This window comes from Cervus elaphus, chromosome 27 (assembly GCF_910594005.1).
Source record: "Cervus elaphus chromosome 27, mCerEla1.1, whole genome shotgun sequence".
Classification (NCBI taxonomy): Eukaryota; Metazoa; Chordata; class Mammalia; order Artiodactyla; family Cervidae; genus Cervus; species Cervus elaphus.
In genome coordinates, this window is record NC_057841.1 from 39,985,512 (window position 1) to 40,005,054 (window position 19,543).

Genomic DNA, 19,543 nt, shown 5'->3' on the forward strand with positions numbered 1-19,543 from the left:
TACTATATATCAAGGGAATTGTAAGCATCTCTCTGCTGCTACTGCTACTGCTAAGTCCCTTCAGTCGTGTCCGACTCTGTGCGACCCCAGAGACAGCAGCCCACCAGGCTCCCCCGTCCCTGGGATTCTCCAGGCAAGAACACTGGAGTGGGTTGCCATTTCCTTCTCCAATGCATGAAAGTGAAAAGGGAAAGTGAAGCCACTCAGTCATGTCTGACTCTTAGCGACTCCATGGACTGCAGCCCACCAGGCTCCTCCATCCATGAAATTTTCCAGGCAAGAGCACTGGAGTGGGTTGCCATTGCCTTCTCCAAAGCATCTCTCAGACTGCTTTCTAAGCTCTGGGCTTTAGAACAAGCAAGGGGTGAGGCCCTGACAGTACAATAAAGCCCCCGGAACTACAGTCCTCAGAAGTACCACCAGTCTTCACTGGGTTGCGCCAATGAGCCCCATTAGTCAGGGGACCCTAAAACACAGTGGGAGAGGAAAGACTGAGGTAAGGTAAGACGACTCTATACTGTCCCCTGGGTGTTCCCACGGATCCATCTCCGCTTCAACAGAGTTTGGACCTAATAGACCCTTTTTCCAGCCACCCTCCAGACTTCTTTCAGATCACAACCTCCAAGACCATTCAGCACCATTTTTGCTGTGAGCTCCTTACTGCCGACCATGATGATGTGCTCCCAGACCCATGGGAATTATTCCACCCAGCGGAGGAAGTGGTCAGCCACTGGTGGGCGGGTCTCCAACACCCACCTCTCTGTGGGCTTTGATTCGAGGCCACGATGTGCCCCTGGAGGGCTCCCAACCCCGCTCCTCCCATGCGCTGGCCCGGCAGCCTCTGAAGATGCAGGGCCAGCGCAGCGGCAGCGGCAGCATCCCCCCCTTCCCTGAGGCCCGAGCCGCCCCCAGACAAGTGGGACAAGAACTAGATGCCACCACGGGCCTGGAGAAGGACCTGAACCAGACCGCTCTGGATCTGCACGCCCTGGGTTCTGCCCGCATAGATCCCCCATCTCTGTGCCTTCCTGAAGCGCCACCTCCTGGACGTGGTGGCCACCTGACCAACCTCTGCAGGCCAGCCAGGTTGGCACCTCCTGGGAAGGCTGACGCTCCCAGAGCACAAGAGGCCAGCGAGCCCAGCTCCCCCTCGGAGGCCAGGCTCCCCTACCTGATGTCAGGGCCTCTGGCCGAGCCCCTCCCAGGTTAACCAGCAGCTGGTTAACCATCTGGAGCCCTTTCCCCAAAGCCAGGGACCAAATGCAAACAATAAAAGGTTTCTGGAGCAAAAAAAGAAGACAAAAAAACAACAATCTATTCTCTAAAGCATAAATTCTGCTATATGATTTTAGAATATTAATTAAAATAACACATATCTGATTGAATTTCCAAATCTCTAGACCATTCAAATGCAATAATCAATCCTTTTGTCAATTTCATAGAAGTCAGAACAATTCTATTTTATAGAAACATACCAGCAAGAGGTGGCTTATGTGAATGGAGCGTACAGGGCACACTGACAATTAACTTGTGGTCTGGAATGGGCAGCTCTTTCACATCTGCATTCCTATTGAAACAGAACAACAACGTAATTGTATTTTAAAGGACAATTTATTACATTTAAGCCACAGTTGTCTTGATTTCTTTTCACCTTTCAAATAGCATCTTCATTTATAATAAATTTAAGAAGAGAATAGTGGAAATCAACAATTTAAGTATTAAGAAATTTCAGATAGTTTCCTCTTCTACAATCATGACTATTACACATTAGATAAAGCAAATGATAATATACAATTTCATGTGCCATTAGCATTCACACTTTTCTTGTCTGGGCCATTTCCAGATTTTCAACAATGTAAAAATTCAGGAAAACCAATGATTACTGTGTTAATTTTTGAAAGTCTGAAAATTAATACATTTATACAACTTTGAAAAATCATCCTTCCTACCTTAACAGTGAAGCAGCTTTTTCTCGAACTCTTCCCAGTATAAGACCTTCATAAGGCTTTTTGTGTGGAGAATCTAATGGGAACACAAACTCTCCTGAACTGGTGATCTGACAAAAAGGAGACAGAAACAAAAACAACCCATACACCCATAAATATCCAGGAAAAGGATTGGGTTTTTTTTTCCTTCCAGTATACAGTTTCTACCAAAGAAAAAGAATTATTAAACCTCAAGGCTACTGCTATCCAATAAAAATGTAATGTGGGCCACAGATGGAAGCCACCCATGTAATTTAAAATTTCTAGTACCAACATTTTAAAAAAGCAAGAAGAATGAGGTAAAATTCATTTTAACTATATTTTAATTTTAAATTATTTTTAATTTAATCTAACATATCTAAAATATTATCATTTTAGTATGTAGCCAATTCAAAAAATTACTGAGGTATATTACAGTCTTTCATATTAAGTATTTTAAATTCAAAAGACTTACATGTGACATTTATTACCTCATCTCAATGTGGACCAGTCACCTTTCAAGTGCTAAAGAGCTACACATAGCTGGTGACACCTACCATACCATACCATACCATAGTGGGCAGGGCAGCATTACATGACTAAAACATTATTTTAAATTTCTGTCATCTTGCACATAAAACTCTTGGTTTTTCATTAAAATATGTTACTAGAAACCATGCCATCATTTATTCATTTGTTCATTCAAATAACATTTACCTATATTACTGGCAATGTGACTAAGCACATTGCCATAAAGTATTTTCCTTTATTTATAGGAAACAGTGTCATTAAATACTGTCAAGAGTTAAAATTAATAATGAAAGTAGCTTGGGAACTAATGAGACAGACAATGCAAGTTCTAACCTCTTGGCATTATAAATCCAGAAATTCAATCTCATCATTTCATCCTGGAGTGATTGATCAGACTCCCAGAGACTCACTCTAACTAATCAAACTCAAAACACAATTTAAAACAATATTCAATTCGTTAATTAAGCATGGAGGCAGATATTTGCACTATCATAATATTCATATATATCCTCTATGGAATCCTTTAGCATATATCAAGGTACCTAAAAACCCAACCAGTGAAGTCCTTTTATCACCTCTAGGGCCTGCAAATAGCAGCAGCTATTCCACACAGCGCTGTATAAACACTGGCGAATTCTGACGCTTTGGATTCCTTTACACTCAACGCAGATTACTCCCTCTAATGTAACAACATATGCAAACACCTAGTAAGTATTTCATATGTTTACATATTGTACATATTTCATAAATAAGCAAAACATATTTTTGTTTTAAACTATCATACCACCTCTTAGAACTGATTACTACTAGAAATAAACAGTCTTAGTTTTCATGTATTAACATTTTACTGGTTTTAATTTCAGAAGGTAACCTTTTCCTGACTTTGGTCCCAGTTTCTGATTATGAAAGGACTGTCGTAACAGAGAGAGTAGAATGGAGTTTTACATGCCCGTAACGATCCTATAGCAAATCAACCAGAGCTAAGCCCAGAGTACAACTGTAAAAGCAAACAAACAATCATAAGCACTTGTTTGCCAAGTGTCACAAAATAGGTACAAATAAACAATGCACACAGCTTTCAGAAGATGCTCCAGTACACTACAAAGCACATTAAAAATAGCCCTCTCCTGTGTCTAAAATAAACAGACCAGTAACATAAATTAAACATTCAGTCCATAAAACCTGGTTTGTCTTTTTAAAATTTAGGATGGCTTTTGTGGAATTCATTTAAGTAGACAGTGTACCTTTAAAAGGATAGCCAATGAACTTTGAATGACACGTGATTTTTCTATATTTTTTGGTATTCTTGAAACCAAGCAAAGGTTAATATTAAAGACCTTTCAACTCATCATGGAGTTGGAATCATTTCTTTCAAAAATAAGCACTGAGGAACACAGTTAAGATTCACAGTATAAAAGGCCTTGCTGCCAGCATTTTCCCAACTCTTCCACACTAGGTTTCTTTGCTATTTTCCCTTCCATCCCCAGCAACATAAGGGGGGGGTAGGGGGGTGGGAAATGAAAAAGAAAAGAAAAAAGAAAAAGAAGTCACAAAGGGCAGCTGAAGTTTTGGATGAGTAAAGAGGAAGAAGATGAACAGTAAGACAATTTCTATGTTTACTGGTGGACAAATCCCCCAAGGTTTTTGCTTACTGTCTCTTAAACTACAGACCATCAGAGCTTTTTAAAGTGTCATCCTGATATCCATCTGAGTGATTTCCTACGACCAGGACTTTGGGGTTCTACTCCAAAAAGATACAGAACAAATAGGCAAAAAGCCTTGAGAATAAGAAGACAAAGGTTAGCAGCAAAGTAAATGTTTTAATTAGACCATGTTGAAGAAGTAGAGTGATGCCATGTTAAACATTAAAAAGTAGGTGCTACCTTTATGTGACTTGTACATTGCACCTTATGAACAATTAAAGTTAACGAATACGTTAACTTTGGGACTTACTTTTACCCAGTGCCATTCAGCAACTACCTCCACAGACCAAGACGGGTAAAGCTCTTCCTTGACAAAACGCAGGTGCTTCTGTCTATTTGTCACCCACGTAACAATGAGACACCTTGGAGCAGCCAGCTTAGGGACAGGTATCTGCTTTATCTGCAGTGGTGATAAATAACTATATCTAAAAATAAACAAAAAAATATTAGCAAAATTCACTGCAAAAGAGAAAAATAAGCAGGGAGAATACCTGTATAATACTGATTCCACAAACACAAAGCTACAATTATTTATTTGTGTAACTAAATACAAAGCCACAGTGACACCCAGTGGACACATTGTTACAGGTAAGTTGGAAATAACCACTTTTCATTTATACTAACTCAAAATGATCAGGCCAAATTTCTTTATCACTTCTGAATGTATTACATTTCAGTAATTTTACTAATATTTTCTATATGCTTTTATACCATTTAAAATTAAGCAAATATAATCTTGTGATGATCTGTACACTACACATGCGCTTGTGAATTCGCTAAGTCATGTCCAAATCTTTTGGGACCTGATGGACTGTAGTCCACCAGGCTCCCCTGTCCATGGGATTCTCCAGGCAAGAATACTGGAGTGGGTTGCCATGCCCTCCTCCAGGGGATCTTCCCAACCCAACCCAGGGATTGAATCCGTGTTTCTTACATTTCCTGCATTGGCAGGCAGGTTCTTTACCACTAGCACAACCTGGGAAGCCCAGAGACCCCGTTAACACTCTGGAAACTGTCTCAATATCCCACCACATTTCCAACACTCAATCTATCATCCTGCTTCTTTCATCCTTCAGTCAATTCTACTGGGCTCTCTGAAACACTCATGCTTTCATTACAAAAAAATTCTACAGCCCTGAACCTCCCGGCCATCAGTAGTACAAAGCCTAGTTTCTCTTGTTAGAACTCTACTTGTTCCATAACACCCCATCAAACCAATGTGGTCATTTGTCCAATCCCAACATACACCGCCATGAGAGGAGAGGTCGGTATTCTCCTGGCTCCCCTCCAGTTCCAGGCTGTCAGTCATCTACCTTTGTGTGAAACCCCCTTCTCTTTGAGAATTATGCTATCTAGCCTCCAGCCTTCTTATGGAACCCATTACATCCTCACTCTTCATACTCAATGAAGACTTAAGTTCTAAGATCTTTATGCCTAGCCAAAGTAAATCTTGCCAGTATCCTGGGTGATGTCAAAGGACAATCTAAATGAGGTGCACACTCAACTATTATTCCCCTAAATAAATACAATTGTATGCACTATGATCACCACCCCCTTACTCCTTTACTTTACAACCCCTGCAAACCTCCAATCTTAAATTCTATTCAACTTCAACACAATTCTATTCAACTTCATATAGAAAAAAATCAGATGGAGAAAAATGCTAAACTGAAAATTGGCAATCCATTCTCAGGCTCTCAAAACTACTCATCAATTATTTTACTTACCCTTGGTCAACTACTACAAACTCTCATCTCTTCTTAAGTCCTTTGCCCAAACACACTCTTGGCAGATGAAATATGCCAAATATCAGTCAAAATAAAGGTCTTCAGACTCCTTCAACCACCTAACCCTCTGCCAGGTGTGTATAATAACCCTCATTATACACCTTCACTTACCTATTTCTCTTAATTTTCTCTTAAAGGAAACAGCATGGTTTCATGTGTTTAAAGCTTATCCCTATGTTCTTTTATTCCCATCTTCTAGTCTATCAGTAATGCTAAGTACTCTCCTCCTTCTGTATTTTCAACCTCTCTAGTAGTTTCTTACCATCAGCCTATAAATATGCTTATACTATACACTTTTACTTTTTATTTTCTTTTTCATTATTGTTTTTCTACATACTATACCCTTTTAAAGGAAGAAAGAGGAGAAAAGACTGGGGGGAGATGGGTGAAGAAGAGGGAAAAAGAAAAGAGGAGAAGAGAAAAATAACAGAAAAGAAAAAAAAATGCCCTCAGTTAGGTCTCCTATCTACAGATATGCTAGTTCAGTCCAATGGCTCAGTCGTGTCCGACTCTTTGCAACCCTGTGAATCGCAGCATGCCAGGCCTCCCTGTCCATCCCCAACTCCTGGAGTTTACTGAAACTCATGTCCATTGAGTCGGTGATGACATCCCACCATCTCATCCTCTGTCGTCCCCTTCTCCTCCTGCCTTCAATCTTTCCCAGCACCAGGGTCTTTTCAAATGAGTCAGCTCTTTGCATCAGGTGGCCAAACTATTGGAGTTTCAGCTTCAGCACCAGTCTTTCCAATGAATATGCAGGACTCATTTCCTTTAGGATGGACTGGTTGGATCTCCTTGCAGTCCAAGGGATTCTCAAGAGTCTTCTCCAACAGCACAGTTCAAAAGCACCAATTCTTCAGTGCTCAGCTTTCTTTACAGTCCAACTCTTACATCCATACATGACTGCTGGAAAAATAGCCTTGACCAGACGGACCTTTGTTGGCAAAGTAATGTCTCTGCTTTTTAATATGCTATCTAGCTTGGTCATAACTTTCCTTCCAAGGAGTGAGCATCTTTTAATTTCATGGCTGCAGTCACCATCCTCAGTGATTTTGGAACCCAGAAAAATAAAGTCAGCACATTTCCACTGTTTCCCTATCTATTGCCTATGAAGTGATGGGATCAGATGCCATGATCTTAATTTTCTGAATGTTGAGCTTTAAGCCAACTTTTTCACTCTCCTCTTTCACTTTCCTCAAGAGGCTCTTTAGTTCTTCTTCACTTTCTGTCATAAGGGTGGTGACATCTGCATATCTGAGGTTATTGATATTTCTCCCAGCAATCTTGATTCCAGCTTGTGCTTCATTCAGCCCAGGGTTTCTCATGATATAGTCTGCATATTAGTTAAATAAGCAGGGTGACAATATACAGCCTTGACGTACTCCTTTTCCTATTTGGAACCAGTCTGTTGTTCCATGTCCAGTTCTAACTGTTGCTTCCTGACCTGCATGCAGGTTTCTCAAGAGGCAGGTCAGGTGGTCTGGTATTCCCATCTCTTTCAGAATTTTCCAGTTTATTGTGATCCACATAGCCAAAGGCTTTGGCATAGTCAATAAAGCAGAAATAAATGTTTTTCTGGAACTCTCTTGCTTTTTTGATGATCCAGCAAATGTTGCCAATTTGATCTCTGGTCCCTCTGACTTTTCTAAAACCAGCTTGCACATCTGGAAGTTCACAGTTCATGTATTGCTGAAGCCTGGCTTGGAGAATTTTGAGAATTACTTTGCTAGCGTGTGAGATGAGTGCAATTGTGCAGTAGTTTGAACATTCTTTGGCATTGCCTTTCTTGGGGACTGGAATGGAAACTGACCTTTTCCAGTCCCATGGCCACTGCTGAGTTTTCCAAATGTGCTGGCATGTTGAGTATAGCACTTTCATAGCATCTTCTTTTAGGATTTGAAATAGCTCAACTGGAATTCCATCACCTCCACTAGCTTTGTTCGTAGTGATGCTTCCTAAGGCCCACTTGACTTCACATTCCAGGTTGTCTGGCTCTAGGTGAGTGATCACACCATCGTGATTATCTGCATCATGAAGATCTTTTTTGTAGTTCTTCTGTGTATTCTTGCCACCTCTTCTTAACATCTTCTGCTTCTGTTAGGTCCAAACCATTTCTGTACTTTATTGAGCCCATCTTTGTATGAAGTGTTCCCTTGGTATCTCTAATTTTCTTGATGAGATCTCTAGTCTTTCCCATTCTATTATTTTCCTCTATTTCTTTGCACTGATCACTGAGAAGACTTTCTTATCTCTCCTTGCTATTCTTTGGAACTCTGCATTTAAATGGGTATATCTTTCCTTTTCTCCTTTGCTTTTCACTTTTCTTTTCACAGCTACTTGTAAGGCCTCCTCAGACAGCCATTTTGCTTTGTTGCATTTTTCTTTGGAATGGTTTTGATCCCTTTCTCCTGTACAATGCCACGAACCTCCATCCACAGTTCATCAGGCACTCTGTGTATCAGATCTAGTCCCTTAAATCTATTTCTCACTTCCACTGTATAATCATAAGGGATTTGATTTAGGTCACACCTGAATGCACGGCGCTGGAGCAGCGAGCAGCTGAAAGGAGACACCCCTGCTATTTACCTGGGGCCAAACTCTGGTGGAGGTAATGAAGAGAATGGCGACCTCCTTCAAAAGGTCCCACGCATGCGCTGCTACACTCAGTGCCCCCAGCCCTGCAGCAGGCCACCGCCGACCCACGCCCCCGCTGGAGACGCCTGGACACTCCCGGGCAAGTCTGGGGCAGTCTCCTGTGGGGTCACTGCTCCTTTCTCCTGGGTCCTGGTACACAAGGTTCTGTTTGTGCCCTCCAAGAGTCTATATCCTGGTCCTGTGTTAAGTTCTGGCAGCTCTATGGTGGGGTTAATGGCGACCTCCTCCGAGAGGGCTTACGCCATGCCCAGGTCTGCTGCACCCAGAGCCCCTGTCCCTGCGGCAGGCCACTGCTGACCCGAACCTCCACAGAGATGCTCAAACACAGTTCTGTCTCAGTCTCTGTGGGGTCTCTGGGTCCTGGTGCACACAAGGTTTGTTTATACCCTCTGAGCGTCTCTGGCGAGAATGGGGTTTGATTCTAAACACGAATTCACCCCTCCTACAGTCTTGCTGGGACTTCTCCTTTGCCCTTGGACGTGGGGTATCTCCTCACAGCCACTCCAGCACCTACTGTCTTACTGGGGTTTCTCTGACCTTGGAAGTGGGCTATCTCCTCACGGCCAGTCCAGCAAAGCACAGCCGCTGCTCCTGACCTTGGACGTGGGGGATCTCCTCACGGCCGCTAGCTGTGATATGCTATGGACTGGCCTATCCACATAATGCATAGTAATCTCCTTTCCTTGGCATCCTTAATTACATTTGGAATTTTATTTTCTCTTTGCCATGTATCCTAACATACTTATAAATTCCAGAGATTAAGATAAGGACATGGAAGGGAGTGTGGAACAGGCGTAGGGGGTGGGGAGGGAAAGAACACTATTTCGCCTATCACAGATGGTAAAACTGGGAACAATGCATATATCACAGTAACTCCCTGTATGATTCTTATTAATAAAAGAAAACTAGAAAATTGAAAAGGAAACTTAATTACCTATTTTGATTACTACACTATGATTATATAAGAAAATATCTTTGTTTTCAAGAAATACAGAATAGATATTTCAGAGTAACTTACTCTTTCTCCTAAATAACTTATTCTCAAACTGTTCAGAAAAAAATTATATATATATACAGATATCTACACACACACACACACAAATACACACATATAGAGAATAGATAAATGAATTCTTTGTATGATCCTTGCAACTTTTAAGAGGGAAAAATCTAATTATTGGTACAGCTCATAAACAAAAAAAAATAAGGAAACTGAAGATAACTGTGGAGAAGAAGAAATTTCACATGAAGTTTAAGTCAAGGTAACAGAAATTGTTCAGTCTAGAAGACTGAAGAGTGAGACGAAATATAACTGAAGATGTTCACCGGAACTAGAGGGAAATCTTTAGTTTTTTGAAAAGCTATTTAACTTCATCTTACTTACTAACTGAACTTGTCACTCTAAAAGGTTATATAAACTGAACAGTGACATAAATTAAAACAAATTTCAGAATGAATTAGACAATTTCATTCATAGAAAATTACTAAGGAATACTATATTTTGGCACATATTTCAAAACTTTAGAATTTGACATCAAAGAAGGCAAAGTGAAAGGTGAAGTTGCTCAGTCGTGTCCGACTCTTTGCAACCCCATGGACTGTAGCCTACCAGGCTCCTCCGTCCATGAAATTTTCCAGGCAAGAGTACTGGAGTGGGTTGCCATTTCCTTCTCCAAGGGATCTTCCCCACCTAGGGAATGAACCCAAGTCTCCCGCATTGCAGGCAGAAGCTTTACCATCTGAGCCACCAGGGAAGCCCCAAAGAAGGCAAAAATGTTGTCTTTTGGTGTTATAGACACATTTCTGAACTAATTCAGTCAGCAACCTTCATCTTTAATAAATATTACTTTTAACATTCCTTTTTTTTACTTTTAACATTCTTATACCTATATATAGTTCTAGTTTAAGAGAATTACTTACTTAACCTACCCACTTAATGGAATTAAAACTTTAAAACTAAAGTGTTTTAGTTTTTCAGACACTTTGTACCATAAAGTAACACTTTCGGTTTATGTAACTATAATGTACAAACAACTATAGCTTTCAGAAAGCATATGTAACAGACACACTTACCTGTTACTTCTTTTAACTGATTTGTTCTGCCATGGTGGATCTATCACAATCACATCATATGTTTTCTTACCTGAAAACAAAGAAAGGATTTCAGAAAATACCTTCTACTTGTAGAACTTTAAAAACTAAACATGTTCTTCAACAATGAAGTGCATTCACTACGGACATAAATATGCTGGCAAATATATTTAATATGCTGGCAAAAAAAAGGATTTGTGATATTTATTCAAATAGAATAATTCATCCAAAAAAACTGAGATTCCCGTTATAATTTAGTACCTCTGGGATTTTAATGTAATTGCACCTGTTGCACCCTTCCTAAAAATAACTACAGCTCCCTTAGCTAGACATTGTGCTGTCGCTTCAGTAATGTCCGATTCTACAAACTTATGGACTGTAGTCCGCCAGGCTCCTCTGTCCATAGGATTCTCCAGGCAAGAATACTGAAATGGGCTGCCATGCCCTCCTCCAGAGGATATTTCCAACCCAGGGATCTTCCCAACCCAGGGATCGAACCCTCATCTCTTCTGTCTCTTGCATTTGCAGGTGGGTTCTTTACCACTTGGAGAAGGAAATGGCAACCCACTCCAGTACTCTTACCTGGAAAATCCCAGGGACAGAAGAGCCTGGTGAGATACAGTCCATGGGGTTGCAAAGAGTCAGACACGACTGAGCGACTTCACTTCACTTCTTTACCACTAGTGCCACCTGGAAAGCCCCTAGCTAGACATCGAGGATTTGTAAATGCCCTATGTAAGTCTTGGCAGCCATATTAAAATGGTCCTTTCAAATACAGGATGGATGTGGGGTTTTTTGCCTTTTTTTTTTTTTCACTTTTTACATGAAATAAAACCAATTTTTTAACTGACATACTGACCTTAACATTGATAAAATGTCCCCAGTTGTCTATTAGTATCCTTTTCCCTGGTCCAGGATCCCCAGCAAAATCACATTTAATTGCTATGTCTCATAAATTTCTTCCAATGTGGAAAAGTTTCTCAGTTTTTATCTTTTTTGACCTTGATACTTTTGAAGACTACTACCGGCTGGTCATCAGCAGGAAGCACAGGGTGTCCGAATGTCTCATGATCAGTGATACCACCTTGAGTCTTTTGTTTGGTTAAAGTGCTGTCAGCCAGGTTTCTCCAGTTCTACCTCAGTAATTATTAACTGTCTGGTAGGGACATACTTGAAGACTCTGCAAATAGCCTGCATCTCATCTTTTCACCCACCATTTTGACACCCAAGTACTATGCTATGTGTCAAACAGAAATTTCCTAGTTACATCATTCCATCTACATTTATTTTTTTTTCCACCTACATTTATTAATTGGGATTTTACTATAAGGAAGAGCTGTCCCTTTCCCTTTTATACACAAAGGTATATTTTTGTAAGTGGACAATCTCATAAGTAATCAAAAGAATGCAAATTAAAATAAGGATGTAATGGTTTTTAAACGATTAGAGTAACAAAGATGAGAAAGAATGGGGAAAAAATGTTCAAATATTGCATGATTTTCTCATTATTTTGTTATCTTGTCATTTACCCTGAAGTATTTTATGACACGGGGACATGAATAACCACTCATGTTTAAATCGGCTTGAAAGTAATTAAAAGAAGCTTTTCATTAATAAGCTATGTTACTTTAATAACCTAAAATTTTGCTATAAAATGTACAAATAACAGTATATAGCAGATTAAATTCAATTTAATCAATATATCTCTTATCTCATCCCTTAGAATATTATGATAGTTATAATTTATTGGAAACATATCACTGAGCTAAGCTTGTGGTGCAAATTATCTCAACTAATCCTCAAAATTACCCTCAGAAGTAGGTATCATCATATCCATTTTATAGATTAGGAAACTGAGGCTCAGTTTTGTCAAGTGTCTAAAGACTCATAGTTAAGCTTCAGATATCCAAATTCAAATTTATGTGTAGATAACTCTGAACATCAATACCTAAATTTTCAACTTTACACAGGAAAATACTTTTGAGAAACTTTAGATAATAAACTTGAAAATAGCTTAAAATGTAACCTAAAAGTCTAAGAATAGTTTGGGAATTAACATTCATATCTGAAGCATTTCTACTTTGCTATGAATAAAAGTTAAAATTACTTGGTCAAAAAAAAAAATTACTTGGTCAAACACAATTGTACCCTGAATTCCTAAGTATAGAGCAGTAACTATATTTATTCTCTTGGGGACTAGTTAAGTTTTTGATACCTTGTTTGTAATAAGATTTATTTTTTTAATTTTTAAAGCAAAGTCAGCACTTTAAAACTGAATTTAAAGTTTTAAATTAAAAAAAAAAACAGAGAAAATTATTCACCCTATCACAAAATGCTGATGCTCACTCAACATTCAGACTTGCTCTTGACTTTTGAGGCCACAGAAAAATTATCTAATAATAAACATAATAACTACTTACAGTTCAGAAGTGGGTGCATACAAGAAATGTCAGACAAAAGAAAACTGCTTTTTGGTGGCAGCAGGTATTTCTGTCCCATTAAAGTAATCATTTTTGTAAAGCTAGAGGTATTTTCAACAACCCGTGAAAATAAATCCTGCTCTGTAACAGAGGCATCGTCTTCCATCAACTGTAACGTCTGAAGTTCCATTTCATTCAGAGAAGGCAAATGCTTGGCCATTTCACACAATTCTGACAAATTACAGGTATCAAGTGGTAATGTAATTGGCTCACTGCACTTGTTCCGTTTTTCAGAACATGAATGAAGAAAGCCACTTGTGAGACCTTCTTGGATTAACTGTGAGGATCCATCCAAAATCAGCCCCCTGATCTGTAATAGAATTTAAGTATATTAAAACATCACTGACATTAAAACAGTTTTCTAAATAATAAAGTTTCCTATTATGCTTTGAATATTTCAACTTATGGATTAAAACCAACATTCTTAATACCTACAATAAAATAATTTTATACTACAAGAAAAAGAAAGTGTAACTATACCTTTGAACGGCTATTTCCTAACTGTGGAATAATATAAATCTCATAAACTCACTGGAAACTAAATAACCAAGCAATATATATTTTAAAAAACCCTTAAAAATTTATAAGATGAATTTGATAATGTTTCTAGAAGTGAAAATTCTAGTCTACAAAAAGAATTAAGTTTTAATCACATTTAATCTTAATTTTTCTAGTAATTTAATTTTAAAATAAACATATCTTTGATTTCATAAAAATATAGCTTGAATTGTTAAAGAAGAAAAAGTCAACTCTATAAAATGAATATAATTTTAAAAGTTTCACAATAACAGAACCAAAATAATTATAAAATTAAAAGCCAGTACTGCTTCTGGATAAGATGGAGTACTTTTCATCTGAAATTACTTTTAAAAAGTTATTTTCAGAAAAAAGGCTTTCAGACCTCAGGTGGATGTCAAGCACTGCAGAATATTATTATTAATACAATTACACATGTACTCAGCCATGTCCAACTCTTTGTGGCCCCATGGACTGTAGCCCACCAGGCTCCTCCTCTGCCCATGGGATTCTCCAGGCAGAAATTCTCCATGGCTGACATTCTCCAGCCATGTCCTCCTCCAGGGGATCTTCCCAACCCAGGGACTGAACCTGCATCTCTTGCATCTTCTGCATTGGCAGGCGGATTCTTCACCACTGCACCACCTGGGAAGCCCCAGAATTGTACTCCCTAAATAAAAGGAGAACCCAATTGCTCCAGCTTACTGCCTTGAGAAAGTTTTCATGTAGCAGGACAGGGAGGAGACCCGTTCAGAGACCAGCAGTCTCTCGGAGCCAAGGAACCAGAGCTGAGAGTCTGGAAAGGCCAAGGCGGCGAGAGTTTGCAGGGAGGACACCAGAGCAGAGAGCTGCACAGACGGAGAGCTCTTGAGAGTTGCAGAAGGTCAAGTCTCCAGCTGAGCAGTGATCAGTACATACATGTGGCTTCTTAATTTAATAAACTCGTTACTTTAATACTTTGATCTAAATCTGTTTTAATAAAATCTTGCTAACTTGTTATCCTCCAAATAAAGTAAAATCTCAGACAGTTCATCATTGTTCTTGACAGGGGTACTGGGTGCATAACAGATTTTGTGTCAGTAAAAGGGAATAATCATCAGCCTTAGACTAAAATCCTCATTCTAAACTCACCCAAGCAAAATCGACCCAACAAAAGATAGACCAATAAACCAAAAATCTCTAAAGACAGAAGTTCTGAACAACACTATCAATCCACTTAACCTGACATTCATAGAACACTGTATCCAACAACTAAAGAATACATATTCAAAAATATGTAAAAAATAGCACACAATACAGTCACAAAGATAATTCACATGCTGGACTGTAAAATAAAACTCAATAAATTTAAAAGGACTGACATCAGAGTATATTCTTATACTCCAATGGATTTAAGCTAGAAATCAATAACAAGAAGATATTAAGAAAAACATCAAATATCTGAGAATGAAATAGCAGACTTCTAAATAATTCATATGGGTCAAAGATAAAATCACAAGGGAAATTAGAAAATATTTTGAAGTGAATGAAAGTGAAAATACAACATATCCAAATACGTGGACTGCAACTAAAGCAGCAATTCAAGGGAAACTTACAGCTTTACATGCTTATATTAGAAAAGAAAAATGATCTAAACTCACTGACAAAAGGCTCTACTTTAAGAAGTTATTAACAGAAAAAAAGCAAAGTAAACCAAAAGGAAGAAAATAATAGAGAACAGTATCATCAGAATAGAAAACAGGCAGTAAGGAAAATTAACTAAGTTAAAAGCTGGTTCTTTGAATATACTTGACATCACTTTATGTGTCTGATAAAGGATTAATATTCAGAATATAAAAGAACTCCAAAAACAACAACAAAAACCCAATTTAAAAATGAGCAAAGGAGGATGTGCGAAAAAAAAAAAAAAAGGATGTGCAAAAAAAAAATAAAAATGAGAAAATGAGCAAAGGACATGAACAGCAATTTCTCCAAAGAAGACATACAAATGGCCAACAGCACGTACAAATATGCTCAACATCAAAGATCATCAGAAAAATGTAAATCAAAACCACAATGAGACACCATTCTTACCCATTAGGATGGCAACTGAAAAAAAATAAAAACAGAAAATAAGTGCTGACATGGATATGGAGAAACTGGAAATGCTTATGCACTGCTGGTGGGAAGGTAGAGTGGTACTACCACTGTGGAACACACTAAGGCAGTTCCTCAAAAAATTAGAAACAGAATTATCATATGATCCAGTAAGGCCACTTCTGGGTATACTCCCCAAAAAAACTGAAAGTAGGGACACTCATGTTTATGTGTGAGTGTATAAACATGTATGTGTTTATACATGTTTATATATACATATTATATCTGCAGCATTTATAATGCTGTTTATAGCAGCATTATTCACTATAGCCAAAAGGTAGAAACATCCCAAATGTGGATGAACAGAAGAACAGATAAATAAAATGTGGCATGTAGGGGGAAGAGGAAATGAGGAGTCAAACTGTTTAATGGGTAGAATTTCAGTTGGGATGGCAAAATCATTCTGGATATAAATAATGGTGATGATTAGAAAACAATGTGAATGTACTCAGTGCCACTAACGTGTACACCTAAAAATGGTTAAAGTGGTAAAATTTATGTTTTATATATATATAGCCACAAAAAAGAAAAAAAGCTATCAAAAAAAATTTTTTTACAAGACTGGTTCTTTGAAAAATACAACCAAAAAACAAGACCCATGCTAGAAAAGAAAGAACACAAATCACCAACATAGCAATGAAAAGGGTGATCATTTATCATCACAAATCCTATAAACATTAAAAGTATGGAAAAAGAATACTATGAACAACATCATGCCAATAAATTTGACAACTTGGATAAAATGGACAAGTTTCTTGGAAAATACAACTTGCCAAAATTGACATAAGCAAAAGCAGAAAACCTGAAAATCCCTGTGCTCTACTAAAGAACCTGATATTATTACTAAAAACCTTCCCCAAAAGGAAACTCCAGGCCTAGATAATCTCACTGGTGAATTACATAAAATATTCAAAGATGAATCAACATTAATCCTAAACAACTTTAACAAACAATGTATATAGATGTACAGCAATGAAAAGACTCTCAACATTATTAGTCACTAGGGAAATGCAAGCTAAAAACCTCAATAAGATATCACCACACTCATACAACATAAGTTTATTTATGTGAAATATATGCTTAAGCAATGTAGCAGAAGTTTATGCTATCTTTTACCTACTGACAGTACACTTTTATAACTTAAAAAATTTCTAGACTTTACCAATATAGCATAAGTTTATGTATGTTAAATGTATGTTAAGTATATGGAGTTTTAATAAAAATTGGTTTAAATTGTTAATTACTATAAAAGTAACAATAAACCACTCCACTGTTAAATTCTAACCTTGATCAAAATGGTTGCTTGATTTTTAAGACGACCCTTATTCACATTGTCCTTTTACTTATACTAGTTCACATTAACCTTCCAATGTCATCAATGAACATTTTACACCATACCTTTCTATGGTATTCCATAGCATCCAGTTCACCTTGATTGAGAGCAACACATCTCTTTCGCTTCTAAAGAGTAAATTACAGGGAAAAAACTTTATGGCCATCCATCACAATATTGATACTTTGAAATACATTAATATTTCTTTTTTATTTTTCACATTTTCCATACTGTCTATCACATTCTTTAAGACTTAATAATTAATTACTGAGGTTGAAAGAAGTGCAAAGAGTATGGACTAGGGAGGTAAACTTTCTCAAATAATCATAATTCTTATTACTATTACTGCAAACTTAATGGGTGATAAAAGGCCACCTAGGCCTCATCTGCTATTAGAAAGAACTAGAACAATATAATAAAATGCAGCACTGACATCCATAGACACAAGGAAACTGATACTGTAATAAAGAGTCACCAGTGTAATCTATCAGTTGCTATGTGGGGTAATTATTCTGAAATTTCTTAATTTCTACACCAAAGAAAAAAATCTGCAATGTACTTTTAATAGATCTTTATGCATAATCTGAAGATTGGGTACAAATAAGATATATCTGTCCTACATCTAACAACTCCAAAGAACATGTGAGTACAATACACAGCAGGGACTTTCTACTTTTTGTTCCTGAAATCTCAATGCCTACATGGTTGCAAACTTCTAGCAGGCTAACAACAAAAGTTTGCTGGCTGAATAAATAAATGGAATCTCTATTACTTTCCTTATTATACTTCTCAACATGCTTTCTTATTTGTTATCTTTCTTCCCCACTCAATTATAAGATCCAAAAAGCAGATTATATCTATCTTGTTTCCTTACTCTGTTTGCAACAGCATATAGAAACATTTATTGGTTGAATAATGAATGTAACTCCTATCTCTAACAATAAAAAAAATATTAATATAATCTATCTGAAATGGACTTGGTATAATTATCTCTGAATTCTTCAAGTACATAAAAAGTATTAAAGCATAATTAATTTGACCCTAATGGCATTCTCAAAACTTCTGATAACACCGATGTGTCTACAAATATATATACTTTAAGAATATACACATTTTCCATAGTAACTTTCTACTTTTATTACTAGAAATCTTTCAAAAATATTACCCTTCTTCCAAACATTTATTATACCAGTTTATGCCCAAAGGAAAAATCTCTAAAATTCCCCCCAAATCTATACACTGCTTTAGAATTTTATAGAGAACATGTTTTTGAGCAAAAATATATGTAAAAACACGCAATTAATACAGAAACCTAAGCAAACAGGGTTTGTGTGTGTGTGTGTGTGTAGCTTTGTTTGTTAATTTACAAAGCATTCACTTTTGAATCAACTTTGCTTACTTTTGAAATATGCAAATTTGGTTTTCTAAAAATGGTAGAATGTTAGCAAAAAAATTAAAATTACTCTGGATATGCTAAAGTATCACTATGATTTATTGACTATTCTTTATAATTAGTAAATCACAAGATATTTGAGACACTGGAATAATACATTTGTGTTCTCTGTAGAAAAATAAAAATTTCTTAAGAGTTATTACCTTGCCATTAACAGAAATGGAGATTTCTTTCTTAACATCATCTACCAGATCTTCCTTTTCATTACTTTCTTGGCACTCTTTGTGACTAGCTGAAGTTATATAAGGTTTGCTGACATCAAACAGTTCAGATCGAAATATGTATTTCTGTATGAACATTTCACAATTTCCTCTATCATCATTCTCTGGCTTATTGGTGGAAGCAACAAATGTAGCAGAGGCTCCAAAAGAGGACACAGAATCCATGTGAAGAGAATCAAGGTGAACAGAAGAAGTAGGCTGGCTTTTACTACAGCAAGGCTCATGATGCTGGTGAAGTTCATAGCTTATCTTGTTAATGAAAGCGAGGTGATCCAGCAGCCATCCTGGTAATAGCTCATGCACCACAGACATTCTCTTCCTTTAAAACATACAAACACCTCTTGGAATTAGAAACTAGAAGTAAAACCCTAGTTTGACTAGAAGTAAAACTTCCCTGAGAAATTCTTAAATGTCCTGTTTTTCAATAAAAATATACTTCATACACACATAGATTTTATGTGCAAGTATATAAACTTGAATGTACACAGAAGCGAATTTAAAATTTTTGAGGTGTTAATATGTATAGTAGGACTAAGAAAAACTAAAATAAAACATCGCAATGAAACATTAAAACAATATAAACTTTTTGCAATATTTATTTTTTAATTGAAGGATAATTAGTTTACAGAATTTTGCTGCTTTCTGTCAAACCTCAAAATGAATCAGCCATAGA

General features: G+C 37.3%; 1 protein-coding gene across 4 annotated transcripts in view; it reads right to left on the minus strand.

Annotated features, from left to right (window-relative positions):
• Nucleotides 1-19,543, minus strand: part of METTL4 (methyltransferase 4, N6-adenosine) — a 108,504-nt gene that overhangs the window by 86,364 nt on the left and 2,597 nt on the right. For all 4 annotated transcript variants that reach the window (XM_043889104.1, XM_043889102.1, XM_043889103.1 and 1 more), the window contains 7 exons: nucleotides 18,793-19,189; nucleotides 17,262-17,324; nucleotides 13,152-13,521; nucleotides 10,714-10,783; nucleotides 4,449-4,623; nucleotides 1,950-2,056; nucleotides 1,476-1,567 (listed from right to left, as the gene is read on the minus strand). In XM_043889104.1, the coding sequence (XP_043745039.1) occupies nucleotides 1,476-1,567; nucleotides 1,950-2,056; nucleotides 4,449-4,623; nucleotides 10,714-10,783; nucleotides 13,152-13,521; nucleotides 17,262-17,324; nucleotides 18,793-19,189 (1,274 nt within the window). The remainder of the gene's footprint in view (nucleotides 1-1,475; nucleotides 1,568-1,949; nucleotides 2,057-4,448; nucleotides 4,624-10,713; nucleotides 10,784-13,151; nucleotides 13,522-17,261; nucleotides 17,325-18,792; nucleotides 19,190-19,543) is intronic.